Here is a 22,319-nt window from a genome sequence, read left to right on the forward strand (position 1 = left end):
ATCTTCTTTTTTTTAACAAAATAAAGTAGAAACAACTTTGAAACCTCAAGTTTTGCCTTAAATCATCTCAGTTTTTTTCTCAGCAACAAGTTAGTATATGTGCGTTTAATATAAATACTGGAGGAAGTGACAGGGCCTACAAAATTCTGCCACTTTAACTGACCATTGCCATACAGATAAGTTTCTTTGTTGTTTTTTTTTTTGGTTTTCTGGTTGGATTTTTTTGTACAGACATTTAAAACACAAATCCTTCTCATATTCTGTAGAATATGAGGAACTTGGAGGTTTAGCGATGCTGACTTTGTGAATCATGGAATAACCAGGTTGGAAAAGAGCTTTCAGCTCATCCAGTCCAACCGTTCCCCAGCACTGCCAAGGCCACCACTAACCCATGGCACTGAGGCCTCGTCTCCACGGTGTGTGAGCACTTGCAGGGACGGTGACTCCAGCCCTGCCCTGGGCAGCCTGTTCCAATGCCTGAGCACCCTCTGGGGAAGGAATTGTTCCTCAGCTCCATCTAAACCTGCCCTGGTGCAGCTTGAGGCCGTTTCCTCTTGTCCTGTCCCTTGTTCCTTGGGAGCAGAGACCGACCCCACCTCACTCCATCCTCCTGTCAGGCAGTTGTAGGGAGCGATCAGGTCCTCCCTGAGCCTTCTCTTCTCCAGACTGAACCCCCAGGTCCTCCAGCCTCTCCTCACAGGACTTGTTCTCTAAACCCTTTGCCATCTTTGTTGACGGTTGCTTATAATTATTATATTATTATTGTATTTTGAATTTTAAATGAATCCTTTTACTACAATTTGGGTGTTTTGTTGTTTTCCTTTTTGGTAGGATAGTATTACAATTTTATTACAATTTGGGCGTTTTGTTGTTTTTCTTTTTGATAGGATGGTACCACTTAAAGATCCCACTCAATTTTACAGCCTGTTGTACTTGGCAAAGTATCAATATGAAACACAAAAGACACATAGGCAGTTGGAAACTCTATTTTTCCATTTTAAGTCAGAGCTTGAAAAGTTTAGGACATATAAATGTCTTTTGCCTGACTACCATCTCTAAGCTATTGTCTAGACCAACTAAGCCAAACATAGGCTTCATGCCTGCAAGCATATCTCGTATGTATTTGTAGCTCATATGGATATATTATGTATATGTAGCTTACAGGTCACTTAGACTTCCCACAAGTTACACCCATTCAGGAGTATGTTTGTTTTCATCTAAGGGTTTTTCTCTGTGTTGAAGTTTTATTCCAGTCAAAAGGAAGGCCTCTTCTAGTAGCAGCAGAGTCCTTGTTGGAGACGACATACCTCTGGATTTGCATCAGCAGCAGTATAAGAACACCTCATCCTATGGTTTTTCCAGGACCTTATCATTTTGCTGTTAGTTACAATTAAAACCACAGTCTTAATCTGTATGCTTACAAAAGCTGAATGTCCTCATTCTTTCTTTTATTGCATCAGGCTATGTTTGATGCTTTGTCTGACCTCCCTGAGTGGTATGGTATAAAAGAAATGCAAGCAAATTGGATAGGTGATTGTGTTGGATGCTTTCTTGACTTCTTGCTAAAGGTGAGTCAAATTTCAATGGTGCTGTCTTGGTTGGGCTAATCACAGCCCCTGAAATGTGTGATGGAAATGGATTTTCAGATCTAGATAGCGTGAAATGTACTAAAAGAGACTAATTTACGTTCATGCCCAGACCAGCACAGATTTCTGAAGAACACCAGTTGTGGGGTTAAGAAATACTCCCTGCTATCCTCCTCTAGGAAGGCTTTGTGTTCAGGTGCAAGATCAGATGCAAATTGGCTGTGTATATTTCTGCCAACTAATAATAAAAAGCCAGGACATTTAGGGGAGCAGTGCCAAGAGCAGCATCAAATGGCATTGCACAGATCAGCTGGGTTCTAGTTGGGCTTTAACTCCTCTGCACAGCACCTTTTGTGTCAGATCCAGGCTGATCTCAGGCAAGTCGCATTTGTCCATTATTTCATTTACTACATAATTATTTCAATTGCTACATAATTAAAATAACGAAGACCAGTCAGTTAGGTAGTGATGGACCTACAGAGAAGTCTAGGTAGAAAGAAAGGAGAGGAAGGAAAAAGAAACCTTAAAAAATTTATAGTTATCTACAGAAGGACTTCAGATTTTTCCTGTTTTTCTCAAGAGATGCAGAAGACTTCTCAAATATGATCATGACAGAAGGAATTTTCAGAGACCCTGATGGAATTTCAGCCATTGTGCTTCAGAGCTTTATTGTGCTTAATTTACTCTGCTCTAACATTTTAGAAGTAGCTCCTTATTTTAAAATACTGCGTTTTGGGGAACGTCAGATTGAGACAGCTTACATGTTCTTAATACCTCTGAATTGCACACTGCTAGGTGCGTTTTTGTATTTAAGTTGGTTTAACAGTTGTTTCTAAAAACATGTGTAAATGTGTTGTAGAAAAATCTCTAAGACCACAATAAGCTCCACAGTTAATTGACCTAAAATATAAAGTCTTTTGATAGTAATTTGCCAGGAGGTAATTCTGAAGTGGTCTTGTAAGTTTATTGCTTATATTTTGTGTCCAGTTGTTTTAATGTTGTGCCACCTTTTATTATTCTTGTATGTAAGTTGCAGCATTGACTTCATCAGAGAAGTGTAGTGGAAAGCCTGGTGACTGAGAACATCTGAAATCCTCTTTAGATTTCAGAGATAACAGAATTTCTGTATCTTGGAAACAAGGCATGCATATTAAAAGTGAATAGGATTTCAGTTACTTAACTAAGGATTGAATCTAGCTCAGTAGCACAATGTAATATTACATATGATTTTAGAAAGAAAAAATACAGATGTATTCGGATAAATTGAGGCAAGGCTGCAGAGGAACTTTCTCAAGGTTTGAGCCTGGAAAACCCCTTATAGTGGGAATGCATCTGGCTTTGATACTGAGAACTGTCTCTTTCTGTAGAGTGATGTAGATTTGTTAAATACATAAAAAGGAAGGGGAATCTTAAACCCACTGCACTTCCAATGGGACATTTTCTGCTCTTTTTCAGGTTGATGGCAAAGTAACAGGAGAGAAGCTAGCAGCTTACACCTATACACCTGAAGCTATTTATGGTGCTTCTCATGTATATATCTTACCAACTCACAGACTGTTGCATGGGAATAGCAGTCTTAAGGAAGTCTTTCAGAGGGAGTTCATCCCAGGGAAAGGTGATATTTTTCTCATACTGTGTTTTGTTGTAGAACAGCAATTTTAGAGAATGATCTTCAGACAGTGTGTGTCAGTCTGAGCAGGAGTTGTTCCTGTTGAGAAGGAACAGGTCTTTTGATTCTTTGTATATGTCAAACTGGATGACATCAGCCTGTTCTGGCTACACGTGTGGCAAGAGCCGCTATGTTAGAATTCATCCTTTTATAATGGCTCTAACACTTCATAGTATATAAAAGCAATGGAACAGATTCTTGTTTCCTCATGTAACAGAAGTGAATAGTCAAGCTCTGTGTCAGCACACTGGAAAATCTCACCGCCATATGGTAATTATTCACGTGCACAAAACCAGCAGAACCAACTCTTGCACCAATCATGATCTTATCGTGTTGTAGGGAATATAAGAGGGCAAGAGATCACTAATACATAGCAAAGTGGATCATTGATAGATAGCAAAATAATACTCTGCTGTGCAAATCCTTGGTTAATACAAGACTAATGGAGTAAATTCAGAGTAGCCATATGGCAGGTCATGGCTTGTGCAGAGGATACAAATAAGTGGTAATTCTTTAGCTGGTTTCGTGAAAGCTCCTACCACCAATTCTGCATGTCAGCAACAGTGAAGCTGGAATCTTGTGGGAAATTGTGATGGTTGCCCAGAACCTGCTTTATTCATTTCTGTATTCTTAAAGTTTGCTTGCTAGCAGAAAGAAATGGAGCCTGAATGTGTTGAGTACGAAGAGCCTTTGTCTCAGAGCTGAGCAGAGGTTGAAGAATTCTAGTTAAGGAATAAAGGGACAAGTTTGCAGTTCTTAAAGTTCAGCCAAATCAAAGCACTAACCACAGAAACGCATATCTATACACGTGAAACAAATATCTGTACATGTGCTGGTATCTTTGTTGGGTCTTGTGCTTTAGCCAAACCACATAAGTGCAAAGCTTGGTTTTAGTAAGGACAGTAGTATATTTTTTTTATGTATTGTTTTTGCATGGAAGCACTTGGAAAGGCTTTTTTTTTGTCTGTTAACAATAAACTTCACTTTTTGGTTGAGCTAAATTAAGAAATTCTTATTCAGAATAGTGACAGTCTTAAGTCCTCAAAAAAGAGGCACAATTCTAGTAACTCTGCTATTGTTGTGTGCTCCTTCCACTTGTAAATACATTATGATTACTTCAGTTGAAATTGGAGGATTTTTCTTATTATTTCTTGAGCATTTCAGAGGCACAGAGCTGTATTTTCCAAAGAAGAGAACACAAGAAGAATTTCTGCATGAACTTTCAGATTTGCATTTTAGCCATGGGCCATATGAAGGGATAACAATGTCAATTAAATAAAAAAGAAGTTTTGCATGGCTTTGAATAGAGCATCACATTAACCAAGGTTTTGGACAAATATTCACCAGTAACTTTAAAATTCTAATGTAATTCATTATCATTTTTTCTTTTCAACAGGGTAGTCTTGTAACTTCCCTTCTTCACTGTATTCTCATTTAAATAATTAAGAGGGTACGTTTTCATGTTTTTTAGGAGAGGAAAAAAAAAGCTGTTGTATAGCAAAGTAACTTGAAGTTCTAATACCTTTACTCTTAGCCTAAAAGAGAGAGCTGCACTCTACTATTATTTATATAGAGATGAGCAACCAGTTTTCAAACATTCAGGTTTTCAGCCTAGAAAAATGTATGTAAATTTAGAGTCTGGTAAGTCTAGCTTTGACAGCATGAGGTGTCTGCAATAATGAACAACATAAGGGCCAAATGTTTATCTCATTATAATACTGTGCATACATTCTTTTACATTTTTAACTGTAATATCATCTCTTTGCAGCTATTATAATAATGATGTGAGGAAATGAGCAGAAGGAGGAGTGCCTTCATAAACTGGAGTTATTTTGGGTTCCAGCATAACATCAAAATTATTTCTAGGTGAAAGAGAGAAGTTATTTTTAAGAGCAGACTGTCCTAGCCGCTCAGCTTCCTGTTCAAGAGGCTTTTAAAAGAGTGAAATGATTCCTTTTGTACTTCTTTAAGCAAAGGAAAGGAGCTCTTTGCACCGATTTGAATGTGAGAAATTTTCTCTAGAGTATGGCTATGTCAGACACCTGAAATTTGAAAAAGTAGTAATCAGAAATAAATACATCATTTATGTTAAGAAGGGTGATGGGATACAGTAGCCCTGTTCTCTATGAAGCTGTTACTGTGCTTCGAGCAGATTTTATGCATTGCAATACAACCTAAGGCGTTCCTTAGCTCAGCTATGAAGGTAGGTGAAAAGAAGCTCTTAGCAGTCTGTATGGTGATTATTTTAATTATCATCAACTTAAAGGCACCGAAAAAGTCAGAAACAAATCAAAATCTGGAGGTTGAAGCCTCAAAACTTTGAGTGTTCAGTTTTGATTTTCTTCTTGCTGAGCCACCCTAGCTATGCATGGTAAATCAGTTCCAGTTTACCACAGTTCTCACCCTTGATTCTTTCCTCTTGTCTCTCCCCTTCTTTGTGGACATAGTCTCATCTCTAATATGAATATTCTGTTTGGAAATCAATAGGTTATTTAGTTGGGTTTTATATTGGTCAATATTTCTCATGCTTTGTTGTTCTACTGTAAGAAGATAGGTGCTCCCCTTCAGTTTCATCTGAATAACTGGATTTATAATGCATTTTAGTAAATAACTCAGGGCTTACTAGAGCAAATTCATACAACTTTGCAGCAGGCCTGCATTTGGGCCAAGGACTCAATTTTTTCATTATAATCCAGATCTTCCTCTGTTTTGTTCAGGTATTTGTTATAATCATGAGTTTTTTTAGAAACGTGATTAGGCTTTTCATTTTCTTTCTTTTTGAAACAAAAAGGTGATTTCAATTTCATGCATATTTAAGATGAACTGAGCTCTAACAATAAGTCATGTTCTTAGCGTATCATCTGTCGTATTTTACTTACCACGATCATTCGATTTGTTTTCAGACTCACTCACTTCAGTGACAGCTGTGAATTTGCTCACCCATCAAGAGATTCCTGTAGTCATCTCAGCAAAACCCAATTTTGAGAATTATCTTGATACTAAAATAGGTATGTGACAATGTGTAAGTGGAGTAGTATAGTCTTCAGTTGCTGTGTTGGAGCACAGGATACTGTAAATCTGTGGACACGGCAGCTCTCTTCTGGACTTTGGAACTCTGTTCTTCCTTCTTATTCTTCATTAATGAAGAAGGAAGGGAAAAGTAATTATGTGGAATCTATCCGGGGGGAGAAGAGATTTCCAGGGTGATAAATTTGAATGGAAATATTATAAAATTAGTACATTTAATGAGCTAAATTTGAGGATCTGCATGTCTTAAGAAGATTGATTACCCACAGTGTGCATGCATTTGGCTGTCTCTCATAATCCTTAATCAAAGGAGAGCTGCATCATTGTTTCATACAAGTATTTTGCAAACAACCCAGACTTTTAGCTCAATTTGTGCCTTATGCTTACACAAATTCTGTGCATCCTCATAGAGCTGGTTTTCAGACAGTAAATGTACAAAATTTCCAAGTTTGACTTTGATAATGTCTGGGTTGAGGTCAGTAAAATAATTCAAAATAATGATTCTGTTCAGGTAGTTATGGACAATTCTGTTGGATCCTTTCTTTCTAAAGGAAGAAGGTGCCTTATTTAGGATTGAGGATCTATAAACAGAGGAGGAAAGGTGTTGCTAGAACATGCTGTGAGTCATCTGAAATGGGCTTCTGTTCTCAAAGTTGGCCTTATGAAGCAGCCTGCCTTACTCCTTTCCTGCATGGAAAGCCTAGCTCCTCAACTTGGACAGCTGAGTATATAGGGTTAGATGATGTGATTCTCCTTCTAACTAAAATTGTACTACTAGCTTCTTAAAATGGTGTCCATTTTAATCTACACACACTTGAGCTTTTTGATTACTCTTGCGTTTTGCTATGGTCTTACAGGCAATGTTCTGTAGCAGTCCTGCTCAGAAATAGTTCTCTTATTTTCCCCTTTTCCACTACCTTCCTTATCCTTTAACTCCCTTATGTTGCCTCCCTGTTGATACTTCTTTCCTGCTTTGGAGCTGCTACTCTCTTTTCTACACCAGTGCCAATATTGGTTGCTCCTGCACAACAAGTGGACTGAAGGGAAGTTGTGCATGTTCCATCCCTTGGTGGTGTTCAAGGCCAGGTTGGACAGAGCCTTGGGTAGCATGGTTTAGTGTGAGGAGTCCCTGCCCATGGCAGGGGGGTTGGAAGTGGATGATCTTAAGGTCTTTTCCAACCCTAACTATTCTATGATTCTATGAATAAAACCAGCTGACTGTTCAAAAATGTCTTGGATGACCCTCACAACACTGATGGAAATTATCCATTTGGGCTGTATACCTTATAACATGCCTGCATCTTACACTTCAGAAGTGAATCTGGTTTTAGAACCAGAATGTTTCCTCATGTAACCAGATAATTGAGATACCTAACCTTATTTTTCATTAAAAGCTTCCAGCTTGCTCACTGGCACATACCTTGGCCTTGGTAACAGCCCAGCTCTTCCCAGGAAGTTCTGGCTGCCAGCTGTTGAGCTTTGCAAATGTACACGAATAGCATCATCTTTTCAAATGAAGGAAGACCAAAAAGTGGGAGCTGCCTTTTCCCGTTTGTAGAGCAAATTGTGAAGCCACCTATTGCAGGCTGCAGGGCTCTCTGACAAATGAAAATAAATACATACATTATTCTGTAATAGGGCCTTGAAATGGCAAGAGCCATTTCGATTATAGTTAAGGAGTTTCACAGGGGAGTTTTGCCTGGTTTTCCTTAGTTCTCTGCTTCCAAACTTCCATATATTGACAGAGTTAATGTATAGCAGGCATTTCATCGCCTGAACAAAGATGATTGTTAAACTGGTTTTGAATAAAGTCGTTTGTGTGTTAATAATTGTAATGGGCTCGGCAATATTTTGAGAGGTTTTCTCTGTAGTTTTCACTGGCTTAATGTTGGCATTAGCTTGTTGGAATAAGTATCTTCGCCTTTTAACGACGGCAGAATTGTGGGGGATTGTTCAAAGTATTTCCCTAAAAGGAAAAAATATGCAGAAGGATTTACCTCTGTGGAAAAATAACCATCTGTTAGTATCTCAGTGTTGTTTTAGATTACATGTGATAATAAAGGTAAGAAATCTCTTAACTCATCCGGAAAGATAGTCCTGTAAAGTAGAACTATGTATGACATTCCCAAATAATAAGATGCAAAGGGAAAGACAGCATCAGAGCCCTTAAGGACTGTCTTTATATAACTGACTTGGACAGCAGTAAGAAGTGCTCTCAATTGTTAGTTTCTGAACAGAAAATTAACCATATTTGAGTTGTTTTCCTGAGTTTATAAACAAATCCTGTCTTTCATAGTGAGTTAAAGGGATAGCAATGTTAGAGACTGTTGTGTTGTGGTACATCTTCATAAGCCAAGAAATTAGAAGTTAAATTTCCTGTTGAAACAAGAGGACTGTTTCAGCTGGTGTGTTTCTTGTAGTAGCAAATAGAATTCAAATTTGTATTATTTAAAATGCATAATGTTTATGTAATATAACTGTATTGAAAATTCTATTATTTCTCCAGATTTTGTAGTTTTATTTTTAGGCTTTTTTGGAACCACCAAATTTGCAGCCTTTTCTGAGGCAGGACATTAATGAACGTTTGGATTACAGAAAAACTGAGAAAATGTGTTTATAATTATTGCTCTAATTTCATTGCTTAAAGAACATGAAAACATTTTTATTGTTCTTAGACTTTCAAAATCCCTTGGGCAAACATAAGTCATTATAGAGTGTTATTGAAATCAAATGTTTTGTCATCAAACTGATGATTGATATCCATGTTAGTCAATCCCAGAAGTGATTTATTTTTTCTCCTCTCCTAGGAATTCCTAGTACTAGTGCAGAAGATGCTGCCGTTGCTAAGAATCTGGGCATTTCCTTTACTGAAGTCATTGAGACATTGCCAGATGGTTTGGAGAAAGTCATTAATTCTGCAGAGGTGGGTATACAAGTATGGAGTTCTTTCCAACTTGATGCAAACTGAATCTGTTTACTCAAGAGTGCCAAATACTTTGTATGATTAAAGGGATTTACTTTTTTTGTTTAAGAATCAAGCCAGGGTTATGCTACCAAATTTCTAGTAATAATTTAATGATGAAATATGTTGGCTCTTTTGTAGCAATAAAATGAGTTCTTTCCTTTTGTACAAGAGAGGAATGTACAGTATTGGACTGAGTTTCATAATGGAAACTGAATGATTAAACCCCTGTTAAAAGTTGATTCTTATTTCATCATCTCAATAGATTTTTAAGTTAACATATTAGCCCTGTTTCCACACATTTACTGAAGTGTGGTGTAAGCCTTTATGCTAACTAAACTACTAACTAGTACTAACTACTAACTTAGTACTAACTACTTCTACATCTGCTTGAAGTAACATAGATCTTACTTTTAATCAAGATACATATGGTGTTAATGCTCTTGAAAAAATGCATTTGAAAGCACACACAAAGCTCATATTCTCTTATATGACAGGGTCTAAGGAGTTAAGATGTATGCAAAAGCAAGAATAGAAAAACCTAAAATGAACACAGGAGAAAGGAAGCTGTTTTACCATTTGCATTTCCTCAGTCTCCACCCTGTGCTGGGTGATACTCTGGAAGTCTCAGCACGGTGCAGTTGATTACAGGTATCAGCAGTAAACGCAAGTATCTGCCAGTAAGGGCTGAAGGGGTCTACAGGACTCCCAGTCTGGTTCTGTTCAGACCATCAAGAACATTATCTTCTGAGCAGACAGGTTTGAATGAGTAGCTGGTATGTGAGTAGTCTCTTGAAGAGAGACTGTAGTTGGAAGGGCGAAATTATATGAGGCTCATAAAGTTTGACTCTCAGAAATTGCGTTTGTGACCTTGTTCTTGCATGTTCACTGGTGCTGCTTCTCTGTGTTTTTCATCAGATCACAGGCATGACTCGGCAGGAGGCTCTAAAGGCTATTACCCAGCAGGCTAAAAAGAAAAGAATAGGTGGAGACCTAACGAGTGACAAATTAAGAGACTGGTTAATATCTCGACAGCGATACTGGGGAACACCTATTCCGATCATTCACTGCCAGACATGTGGTGCTGTCCCTGTACCTTATGAAGACTTACCTGTGGTGTTGCCCAATGTCACCACCTTCACAGGAAAGGGAGCCTCACCTTTAGAAACAGCTTCAGAATGGGTGAACTGTTCCTGCCCGAGGTAAGCCAGTGCTGCATGGAATGCAGGCTGGGAGAGATCGCTTTGTACCTGCCTGTTTCTTGTGCTCACCACTCTGAGACAGGATACCACTCCAGAGTGATCTTTAGTCTGACCCAGCATAGGGTCCTTTTTATAACAGACACCCACTGCTATTTCTTCATAAGCAAGCTGAAGCAAAGTTCCTTGTTCTTAAGAAAACAGTGAAAACAGAATTATTTTCTCCCCTGCCTCCTATTTCTGAACAGTATTTCTCATTTCATTTACTACAGTAATTTTCATTATCTTTCACCAACAGAGTTCATATAAACCTTCCTTTTGTTAAAGAAACTAGCATCATGTTCATTTTCTTAGCAATAGTCCAACAATAAAGTGTTTTCTCTGCTATATGTTTCTTTATCATGAAGAATCACATTCACTGTGTAGATAACAGCATGTAATTCAGGTTGGAGGAGACAGTAAATACATGCATCTTGTCAGTGCTGTAATCTTTATTGTTCTTAGTCCAGCTGTTTAAGAAATAAAATGGCCTAAAATGGGGAGAGATCAGTTGTCTAATCTTGAAGGCTCCTTAGATACTGTGTACACGGAAGTTTGCATGCAGGTTCTGCAGAAAGAACTGGTGGAAGTTTTTGTCCCAGAGAAGTTTTTCGTCAGCAGTGCAGTGCAATGCTGTGGCTTTTTAATATTTAAGCCTGCCTTCCAGCTGGCTGCAAGTCTAAGGAATACCTTTTTGGATAGTGTACAGGTGATTGTGCTCTACTTACTTCTTTTGCTAAGTGTTCTGGAATAGGACAGTGATGTGCAGGTAGCTCTTGTAGAGGAGCTGTTGCTGTACCTTCTCACAAAGACTTTTGACAAGGACATGTAGTGACAGGATAAGGGGGAATGGCTTTAAATTGACAGAGGGGTGGTTGAGATGAGCTCTTAGGCAGAAGTTCTTCCCTGTGAGGGGGCTGAGGCGTAGGCACAGGGTGCCCAGAGAAGCTGTGGCTGCCCCATCCCTGGCAGTGTTCAAGACCAGGTTGAATGGGGCTTGGAGCAACCTGATCTGGTGGAAGGTGTCCCTGCCCCTGCAGGGGGCTGGAACTAGATGGGCTTTAAGGTCCCCTCCAACCAGAGCCATTCTATGATAGTTGTTCAGGCTTCTTTTTGGTTGCATTTTGTTTGATTTGGGAGGGAGAGGGAAGGAGAGATGGCCCTGTTGCTGGTGTTGGACTTTTTCTGAGCTTGTGACTTTTCCGAGTGATCAGACCACTTTTCAAACTAGATGTCTTCATGACCGCTCTGTACACAGTTGTTTGGTTTTTTCCCCAAGCTTGTCACTTATCTACATACAGCTTTTCTCCTCCTCTCTTGCTCAGATGTAAGGCAGCGGCACGGCGAGAAGTCGATACCATGGATACATTTGTGGATTCGGCTTGGTACTACCTGAGGTACACTGACCCTCACAACATGGAGAGGTGAGGGCCACAGGCACAGGGCTGGTTGGGGACAAGTCCCTTCACAGAGTAGAAGGGAAGGAAGAGGCCAGGCACTCTGGTGCTTCTGGCTTGTAACTGCCTTTGTAGGAGACTGCATAAACCCCTGTGCTGCCCCAGTTTTGTGCCTGCCCTCAGGCCTAAGCACAGTGCAGGGGAGACTAGGAGCTGCTCTACAAAAGTGGCCTTTGGTTGCTTCCATGCCAGGAGATCTACAAGATCAAGATGTATAGATGCAACTGTGTAAGCACAGGAGCTAGAGGGCACGGGGCAGAAGTTTACATGAGAGGGCACAGAGGAAATCTTCAGCTGAGGTGTTAAAGATTGTCCTTAGTGGAGGGTGCCATGAAAAATGACAGCCTACCATGACTCTCAGAGAACGTAGTTACTTGCGTGGACTTTGCCCTCCCTGGCAATGCACTGAGTGGTTCAGTGTGTGGACAGACAGTGCTTTCCCACCAGTTAGAAGAGGAATAGTCCAGTGTAACACCCAGCTGCCAAGAACAGCACCTTCATTTCTCTCCTCCTGAGCTCTAGTAACTTGTTACTTCCTCATACACAAGCCTAAAGCAAAGTGGCATCACAGCAGGCTCCTCCTATGTTGGCACTTCTACTGAATGCATAAATAATGAAAGGATGTTTTTCACATGCTGGGTATTAGTAGCTGCAGCATAGAAAGTGCATAAGGTAAATGTAATCATTTTAGCTGGTTTTCTGCTTCATAGTGTGCCTGTAGTAGCGCTGCTGACAGCACTGTTTTCTCCAGAGAAGAATTAGTGGAACAGCTCTACTATGTAGTCTCAGGAAGAGAAAAAGATATTTTTGAGATCCTGATACATCAGCTAGGGCTGTATGAGGATGTGTTTGTTTATTGTCCAGAGCAGTCTCTGGGTACATACCACATACTGAGAGATTTAGTATGCCTGGGCAGTTATTTTTGCAGCACTACTTCAGTTAAACTAAAGAAAAATCTTCTATGAACACTTTTATTTCGTGTTAATTATTTCCTAGAGATAGTGTGAATTTATTACTAATGTTATTAAGTCAGGCTCGTTGCTTCCCCTTCAGTGACAGTTTAAAATACTCTCTTATGCATGGACAAGAGGGACTTTTCCCAAAGTTGAAGAACTAGTTGGATGTAGCACCCACCTGTCAAAGTAACAGCTTAGTGTAGCTAAATCTGGTTTATACTGAAATAAGAACACTTGTATGAACTTCTGCATTAGATCACTACCTCAACTTGATTTATTTGGACTTTTTAGCTAAGCTGCTTAGATGTAAGTCTTTTATTTCCATAAGCTGTATTTCACAGGTCTAGAATTTGGGATAATTACTCCATTGATTTTGGAACCCTTTGAACAGGTTGGTTTTGATTTGTTCCACTGAAGACATGAATCCCAGATCCACAGTTTTCTTCTGGGCTCATCTGTGAGGAAAAAAGGTGTTGCTCTTACAAAAATTACAGGTGGAATAATCAAACAGACTGACCAAACACATACATCTGCTGGAACAGGTCCACAAAGTATGCATTAAAAACACATACATACGGTATTTTGCAGGCAGGAGTCCATTACAGAACACATAACAATATTTAATGAAGTAGTAAGCAATGCTAGAAAACCATACAGGTGACCCCAAACGACATAGTAAATACACTGTGAATGACAGATTCACTGTAAATTCATTGAGCATCCTTCAGTTGGAGTGCAATGACCCATCTGACTCTGGGGTGTTTGGCAGCCTTAAACTGCTTCATTGCCCCCTAAGGGCAACAATGCAAACCTGTGATTGAAAAAACCCAAACCAACCCCCCCCCCCCCCCAAAACCTACAGAAAAACCCCTAGTTTTGAGTGTGCATATCTTTTGTCTTTCACTCTAATATATTTGTATATAACACTTGATAAATACTAAGAAATTCAAAGGCTCGCCACAGGGTATTTATTAAAGAGAAAAGCAAGTATTTCCATCACTTTCTCAGGTAATGTATGTGAGATCGTAGTTGCTTGTCTAAAATATAGGAACATAGTATTTGTGTGGCTCTGCATCTCAGTGGGAGTTAAATTTTTGGCTATCATTTCGTAAGCATACCACTTAGAAATGTAAAAGATCTGATAGCAAAATGAAAGCTTTATTACACATGTATTGCTCTCAGTAGTGTCCAGTCAAGTATGATGAGCTACTTTGGTAGAGCTGATCTTTCTTTTCCACATTGTATTTTTATTACACCTGTGGGTTTTTTTTCAGGCCCTTTAATAGTGACTTAGCAGACTACTGGATGCCTGTGGATTTGTACGTCGGAGGAAAGGAGCATGCAGTTATGCACTTATTCTATGCAAGGTTTTTAAGCCATTTTTGCCATGATCTAAAGATGACAAAACACAAGTAAGCCTTTTATATTTCTACAAAAACCTTTCCTATTTCATTTGACTAGCAAGAGCACTAGTGGGCATTGTTACAATGGTAGAACATCACAGTGCATGAGCCTGAATATTCCTGCTTGTCAGTCTTGGCTAACTACTTGGTTTCTCACAGTCAGTTGTGTTTTCTGTAGGCATACATAGATCCATAGCATTTTTATTATGTATTAACAGGCTCAGAGCAAGTGATAAAATGTTGCTGTGGATTTTCAGCCTGCAAAAGCTTGAGTAAACTACTAACTTCAGACATTGAGTGGTGCTATTATTTCGAATTGGGTAACTCCCTGCCACTAATACTGTTAATTTCAGTGAAACTCTGCATATGCAGAAAAGCACTCCTTTAATTCACGGCAGCATTAGAGCTAAGCAGTGCAAAACACTTCACGATAAGTAAAAGCAGTACACATATCTGCTGTCAATTTATTTGTTATTTATCAGACTGGAATGGTTTGACCAGAGAGGCTGTGGGATCTCCAGCACTGGATGTTGTCAAAACTCAGCTGGATGGGGCCCTGAGCAACCCACAGTTAGGGCTGCTGTGAGAAAGGGCTCGGACGAAGTTACTTCCAAAGGTCCCTTCCAACCTATGTTATTTGTAAGTCTTTGTGATTCTGTAGCTGTATTAATTTCAAATGTGTTTCGTTCACACTGCACTGTGACAGAGCAGTAGCACCAAAGCTGTGTAGTGTAGACTGATATCAATATGGTGAATTGCAGAAGAAAACTCTAACTTCAATGAAAAGGCTTAAGAAATAGTGACTGTGTATAGTGACAATAGCAGAGAAAATCAAAATTGCTTTTGTAGAAGTTAGTTTGCAAGACTAGAGAACTCCTTTGACACCATATACAATCTCAAGAGCTGCTGCACATATGAAGATAGGTTACAGCTTTGCCTTTAGGATCTGTTGTTTGTACTATTATGTGTGCTGAGACTGCAAGATGACTGTAACGAATTCATTATCTTGTACAAGACATTTGCTTGCTTTAGCTCAATGCAAGTTAAAGCATTAGGTGCTTTAAAGACAGGAATTCAAATTAAGATTTTGTTTTGATATGGAAATAGTACCATGTGTTTTAAATGGTTTAGCATTGGTCGGAAGGTAGCTTTTGCTCAGTCTTCTGTCAGGACTGCTCAAGGGCTGGTCTGAGATCTGAAAAGGGTGATTAGAAACAACAAGCTTACTGTTAGGTAGCTTAAAGTGATGGTGTTGAGGCCCACAACTTTGAGGGGAAACATTCAAATGTTAAAAAGCACTGCCCTCTTGTGCTTTTTCAGCCTTCCTGTAGTAGCTCAGGTCTTGTTCAGTGATTTAAATTCATAAAATTCTGCTATATCTCAGGAGAACTGCCACCATTTAAAGTGTTATCGGCTATCCTGACAAATTCTTTATGAATACCCCTACTAATCTGTAGTAATTTTTTGGTTTTGATAGGTTTTATTCATGGAAATTTTCATTGTTTGGCTCCTATCCTCTAACTTTTGAATCTGTTGGAATGTTTATGATAGTCTTTAATTCTGTACTAATGACTATTAATAATGAGATTGAAAACAAAAGTTAAAAATCTCATAGTTTAGATTTTCAAAGCAAACTCTTCAAATCTGATGTCCATTATTATAGAATTGTAGAATGGTTTGGGTTGGAAAGGACCTTAAGATCATCCAGTTCCAACCCCCTGCCATGGGCAGGGACAGCTCACACTAAACCGTGTCACCCAAAGCTCTGTCCAGCCTGGCCTTGAACACTGCCAGGCACGTGTCACATAAAATCGGCATTTACAGACATCACACATGCTTTCATAGAGAATGCAATGACAAGGCAGAATAAATGGCACCCTCTGGGTATTGGTACATGTGGTAACAGGTTACGTGCAAATTGATGTCATTTTGGCTTAGCAGTCTGGTCTGTAAGTGCATCTAGAATTAATTCACAAGCCATTCAGCCTTTCCAGCTGTGACCACCGCTGGGACAGAAGCCAGGTAAGCAGCTGGGGCCAGATGATCTAATCCCTTCCAACCCTAACCATTTTATCTGTTCCAGCTTAATCCACCATGGCCAGTGTGTGATGACACTGTTACACCTGCTCAACCGTACTATTGCAAGTGCAAGTTTCATAGAATTTGACTCTTCCCTAGACTTTAGTAATTGGTTTTTTCTGATGAAGAATTGGAAATGGGATCTAGCACATTTCCCTGACAGATTATAAAGCAAAAACAAAGCCTATTGTTGACACTTAAGTCAGCAGATTTGACTGTGATAGAGGGCAAATCTGTTGAGTAAAAAGGCACTATCTTCACAGAGCTGCCTTACAGAATAAAAGATGTATGTGACAGAAATGGCTTATTTTGTAAAGGAAGGGTGCTAGAGCTTCTCTGTGGTCATTAAAGACTTTATCCCTAGTGTTGATTTTAAGTAAAAGCACTCAGCTCTTGACTGTGTTAAAATCTTGAATGTTCAATATTGTTTGATTTTTTTCTGCCTAAAATGATCAGTTTCCACATCCTCCAATTGCTTCTATTGCCCCATCCCTGGCAGTGTTCAAGGCCAGGTTGGACACAGCGGCTTGTAGCAACCTGGTCTAGTGGAAAGTTGTCCCTGCCTGTGGCAGGGAGTTGGAACTGCATGAGCTTTAAGGACCCTTTCAACCCAAACCAGTCTGTGATACGATTTTGGCCTTCCACAGGTTTGCCAGGTTGTTATAGCTTGATCTGACATAAGGTTTCACAACACCTGAACTCAGCTGGCAGTGACTCAGCTTGCCTCACTCTACGGCACATCAGAATCTTTCAACCTTTCTAAAGGTGCAGGATGCAAATACATGCAGTGAGTGTCATTGCTAGGGATATCCCTTCTTCTGAGTCTGCTATTTATCACTGTTGCAAGCTCCAGAGTCCTTCCAGACAGGTCAGTTGTAATTGAATTGAAACTCCTGCTACTCCCCTTGCACAGAGCACAGCAAGGAGCATGATGACGTGGCACTGAGCAGATCCATCCACTGCTTGCTCCTATATAGAGAGATTGGTCTGTCATAGAGAGGAACCTATATATGAACATTACTAAAAGGAGGAAAGATGGATTATCCATTTCATAGCTAGCACATCTGATCCTTCCCAGAGATGTCAGGCAGGTGGGATCCCAGCTGACGTACAACATGAACAAAAGCTGCACACAAACCTAAGGCCACAGTGCCCATACTCCAGCATGGGCAGAGGCAAACTTCACAAGCAGGTGAAGGTGTATCCCATTCCAGCATCCTTACAATCTGAAATGTGATGGAGCATTCAGAGAAACTCAAGCCGTTTTGTCATTTGCTGTGCCAGAATGTCTGTCTGTGTGAACATCGCTTAATTTCAGTTGTTGGCAGAGATACAGCTCAGGAGGGGTTTATGACAGGGGAAGTTCAGGTTAGATATAAGGAAGAAGCTCTTCCCTGTGAGGGTGCTGAGGCGCTGGCCCAGGGTGCCCAGAGAAACTGTGGCTGCCCCATCCCTGGCAGTGTTCAAGGCCAGGTTGGACACAGGGGCTTGGAGCAACCTGCTCTAGTGGAAGATATCCCTGCCCGTGGCAGGGGATTGGAACTGTATGATCTTAAGGTCCTTTCCAACCCAAACCAGTCTGTGATTCTATAACACCAGGCTATGACTGGGTGCTGCAGAAATTAGATCAGAATTGCGTCCAACCTTCTGTGCTTCAGTGTTTTGGCAGCTCCATTTTGCAGCCAAGAAACATGTCAGTGTCTTCAAAGGGGAAAGTTTCAGGTGTCTTTTATTAATCTAAATTAACGTGTAACATCTGCATGTGACCATGAGATGGAGCCACCACAACCCTGGCAAAATCACTGTGCACTTGAGGAGAAATTCAGTACTCTTTCTTTGTTTCTAAGCCCTGTGTTTATTAGATGGGCTCTGCCTTTCTCATTTTGGGCACATCTCCCCTCTCTTGCGGTCTCCCACTAGGAACACGTGGGGTGTTTTTTACCCATACTTGGTAATGTATTTTATATTGCGTTTTTGGAGCCTCTGTCAGTGTAAACAAAAATAGGAAATGCTCATTCCTGCCTTCAGCTTTTAATAACTTGGTGTAGGATCTGAACTAGCTGTTTGTCATTAAAAAGAAGTGTTCTTTGAAAAATCACTTCCAGGGGAGAGCCCTATTTGATTTGGAAGTTCTGGATACCTCATTAGCTTTATTTTGGATAGCAGGAAGTGTAGCTATTTCAATAACTGCTTGGGATCTCAAGCAGACCGAAGTAGTGAATGAGAGGGGGGCAACTGGTTTTATTTTTCCTTGGTGTAATGTCCTTAGTTTGTAGAAGAAACTCTCCTGAGCAGTTATCTCCTGAAGCACCTTTCCCACCATTTGCTGATAGGATTTCAAGGGGTTTGTTCCGGATATTCATCTTCTAATTCACTTGGATAATTTGTGATAATTCTTTGAGATTTTAGGTAATTATTGCCTCTTATTTTGAAATACTTTTTCTTGTTTGTGCTGTCTAAATTGGACTTCTCCTGAAGTTCCTTTAATTTATTTCTAAGCAGGATTTGCAGGCAACCTTTGAAGCATTGTCTAGAAAATATTTCTAGAGGTGCCTGAATTGCTGCTCTTAACATTGTTGATGAAACTAGGTGGCATGGCAGAGACTTGTACAGCTTCATGACTGAATGATGAGCCACTATGTGCCAGTACTTGCACAGTATACTTCTAAGTATAGAAAATATTCAAGGAAGGAAACTCATGTTCAAACATGAATATGTTGGAGATAAAGTATGAAGCCTGTCATGTTTTCTTCCCAATTGAAGGCTTTTCTTTCAGGTATGTCCTTACTTTAGAGTCATCAAAAGAGCTTGAAGGCTAGTACTTGGAAGATATCTGCTTCAGTACAGTTAAAACATTCATAACTGGTATATTATTAAAGAATATTATTAAATAAATTACCGTGATTTAAATCACAGGATAAATTTTCATATTATTTGTATTTCCTAATAATGTAAAATACTAAAATAACACCTTAGAAGTGAGTAGTATTTTGGATTATGGCTTTTTTGCATGTGTGAAGTAAAATGTAGAAGTCTGATTTTACTGTCTCTTCTTCAGATGGATTTATTTTTGCTTTTTAAGAAGTATGTAAATAGGAGTCATGCATCCTCTTTGCAGGAGTTGTTTTGGTAGATATATGGGGCCTGGTTAGGGGGAGGTGTGGAGGATTCAGCTTACTTAATGTTGAGCCACAAACATGTGAGCGTTAAGAGGTATAAGTCAGGAGTAACCAGTGCTGATTAGCGTGGCCTCCAAAATGATGGTCAGCAGTATGGTTGTGTTGGAGGATCCCATGAGAAGACTCCCAGACTGTGTATGCCTTCTGGGTCTGCCTCCACGCTTCTTCCCTGGCCCCTGCTCTTCTTGCAGTTGCTGTTGGGTCTGCCTTGCTTTCCTGACCTACTGGGTGGGGAGCAAAACCTCTAGAGATGAATTCTGTTGTCCTTTTCAGTGAAAACAGCCACAGACATCTGACTCAGTGAATTAGAAATGCAGGATCATTAAAGGAGGTGGCCGCAACAGTCAAACGGAGCAGTGTTTAGAGTGTAGTGCACTGCCGCCCTTAGCTTTGGTGCTTTTAAGGCTCTCTCTAGCCATATGATACACACAGTGCAGAACAGTTTACTCTTCAGATGTAAATTTTGCTAGAAAAGGAAAGTTTTAATGTTCAAGATGCTAAAAAAAGTTGATCCACTGACGTATGAACTTTCCAACATTGCCATTTTTCTAGCGTACTTTTTTCTTACAGCTAGGTCTTCATGGCTAGTCCTGCAAACAGACAAGGCATGCAAGTGCTTGTGTTAGAGAAACCGTCTTCTCTGTTTATAGAAAGAAATGTGCAGCGAGATAGAACTAAATTGTAAGACAGTGAGGCCAGGTGCTTGAATGCTTTTAGACATGGAGATTTAGCTTGAAGCTACTGAAATGGCACTGGTGGCCAAGAAATGTTTGTGTATTATGCATATGCTAATTTGAAAGGTGACGTTAGAATAACTCAGTACTAAATCAGGATGCAGGAATGTGTGCAGAATAGAAATCAATACTTACACTTGCCAGCCAGCCACACTGAATAAATGCACAAAGTCCTTTCTAAGGTGACAAGCATTTATGTACAGTCAACTTGAAATTCTTGTTTCATTAAGTAATTGTGCCTGATTGGCTCAACACCTGAGGCTTATCATAAAGTATGCTTTTGACAGCTCTTTTCAACAGACAAGTTTCTTTTTCCTTCCATCCTTAGGGAGCCTTTCCATAAGCTCTTGGTTCAAGGTCTTATCAAGAATCAGACGTTCAGACTAACAACAACAGGCCAGTGTCTGAAGAGAGAAGAGGTTGATCTCACTGGTAAGAGAGACTGCATGGGAAAATCAGCATAGGTACATCCAGAAAGTCAGGGACTCCTTCAGTGTACAGTTCTCAGTGCTGGGAAAATCTGGAAGAGAAAATCAATCCTTGTAATATTTAAACTGGAGAGTGATATGTGTGAGTTTTGGATTCAGATGCACTGCTGAGTGCACACAGATCCTACTAATCCAGCAGCTCTGAACTGCATCCAAACAGAAACACTGCTATGGTATTGTTTTAGCTCCAGTAGAATCCAAAAACCCGGAAGTCAGTTTTGTTAAGACAGTGATCAGCTGCTTGCTGAATGGAGCTCGTAGTCCCAGCAAACAGACTACCTATAAAAGCATCATGGCAAAGCTAACACATGTTTGAGTATTCAGTAGTTATTAGGAATGTAAAATATGTGTAGGAAAGAGTGCTGTTTCTCAAGTTCTTTTCAGTGCTTTCACTGCATAAACTGGAGCAGCAAGTCCTGGCTTGGGGACCTGTAGCAACAAGAGTGGTTTGGTCATATTTGCCTCCCTTGAGCACTCCTCTGTGCAGCCATGTTTTTGCTGTTCTCCTGTGTACAAACCCCCTTATGTTTGTCACTGTCAGCTATCCTGTTTTCATCTAGGAAAGGTAGGGCTTTTCTGGAGCAGATAGTTTTGCTTTGTTGCACCCTTATTAGTGTAAATGCCCTTTTCCATCTCTAAATTAATGTGACAGAAGGCATGTTCTTGCCAGGATAACTTACTGCAATTGCAAACAAACACCTATAAATCTGGTGTTTGTAAAAGCTAAGTGCAGGTCAGAATTGTACCAAATCAGTACACCTATCTAGAATGGTTTAAATGGCATGGTTTTAACAATGCTTAAATCTCAGGGGCTGTCATGGTAGCACATGAGTGCCAGATACAGCTTCCAAATGGTAGAAGGACACTTTCTATCATGATGTAATGGAAGAATTGGCATGTTAGTGGTGTTAAAATGTTAAAGGGGGAAACCTTAAGAGGGAAGAGGGTGTTTACAGTGAGTGTTTTTCCTCTTTAAGCTGGTTGGAAACAAAACCCACTAGAAATAGTTGTTTCTTCTTACGGTTAGGGAACAAAGTTAATTGCTGTTACAAGTGAGCCAAATTTGTTCTCATATTTTGCATATGACTTAATATTTAGGAACTGAACCGGTTCACCTAAAAACTGGTGAGAAGCTTCAAGTTGCTTGGGAAAAAATGAGCAAATCTAAGCATAATGGAATAGACCCTGAAGAAATAGTGAAAGAGTATGGCATTGACACCCTGCGTCTTTACATCCTGTTCGCTGCTCCTCCAGAACAAGATATTTTGTGGGATGCTAAAAGTAAGTTGGATTGTTTCTGTTGCTTTGTTGGTTTGTGTTTGGTTTGTTGGGGGGTTTTAGTTGGTTGGGTTTTTCCTAGTGTGTTATATTTTAAGCACAAAATTAATGTGGTTCTTGATGCCCAAGTTTTGGAACAATTGAATCCAAAAAAGTATAATGAGTACTGGAGGCTTTGTGAGCTTTCTCATTTGGCTTTCTGTCACAGTCTAATCACAACAGTACAAAGCTGGGCATGTGAAAAGGTCTCTTAAAAATACCAC

The 22,319-nt window shown here is 39.8% G+C and overlaps 1 protein-coding gene across 8 annotated transcripts in view; it reads left to right on the forward strand.

The window, feature by feature from the left end:
* LARS2 (leucyl-tRNA synthetase 2, mitochondrial) overlaps positions 1-22,319 on the forward strand; it is a 61,573-nt gene that overhangs the window by 20,472 nt on the left and 18,782 nt on the right. For 6 of the 8 annotated variants that reach the window (XR_013956297.1, XM_080611391.1, XM_080611395.1 and 3 more), the window contains exons 8-16: positions 1,461-1,568; positions 3,042-3,201; positions 6,159-6,263; positions 9,090-9,205; positions 10,163-10,446; positions 11,784-11,906; positions 14,170-14,307; positions 20,619-20,722; positions 21,877-22,059. Coding sequence is in view for 7 of the 8 variants with exons in the window: in XM_080611391.1 (XP_080467517.1) it covers positions 1,461-1,568; positions 3,042-3,201; positions 6,159-6,263; positions 9,090-9,205; positions 10,163-10,446; positions 11,784-11,906; positions 14,170-14,307; positions 20,619-20,722; positions 21,877-22,059 (1,321 nt within the window). In the remaining variant the exon portion in view is untranslated. The remainder of the gene's footprint in view (positions 1-1,460; positions 1,569-3,041; positions 3,202-6,158; positions 6,264-9,089; positions 9,206-10,162; positions 10,447-11,783; positions 11,907-14,169; positions 14,308-20,618; positions 20,723-21,876; positions 22,060-22,319) is intronic. The other 2 variants (XM_080611394.1, XM_080611396.1) reach the window with 2 other exon arrangements.

This window comes from Psittacula echo, assembly GCF_963264785.1.
Source record: "Psittacula echo genome assembly, chromosome: 2".
Lineage (NCBI taxonomy): Eukaryota > Metazoa > Chordata > Aves > Psittaciformes > Psittacidae > Psittacula > Psittacula echo.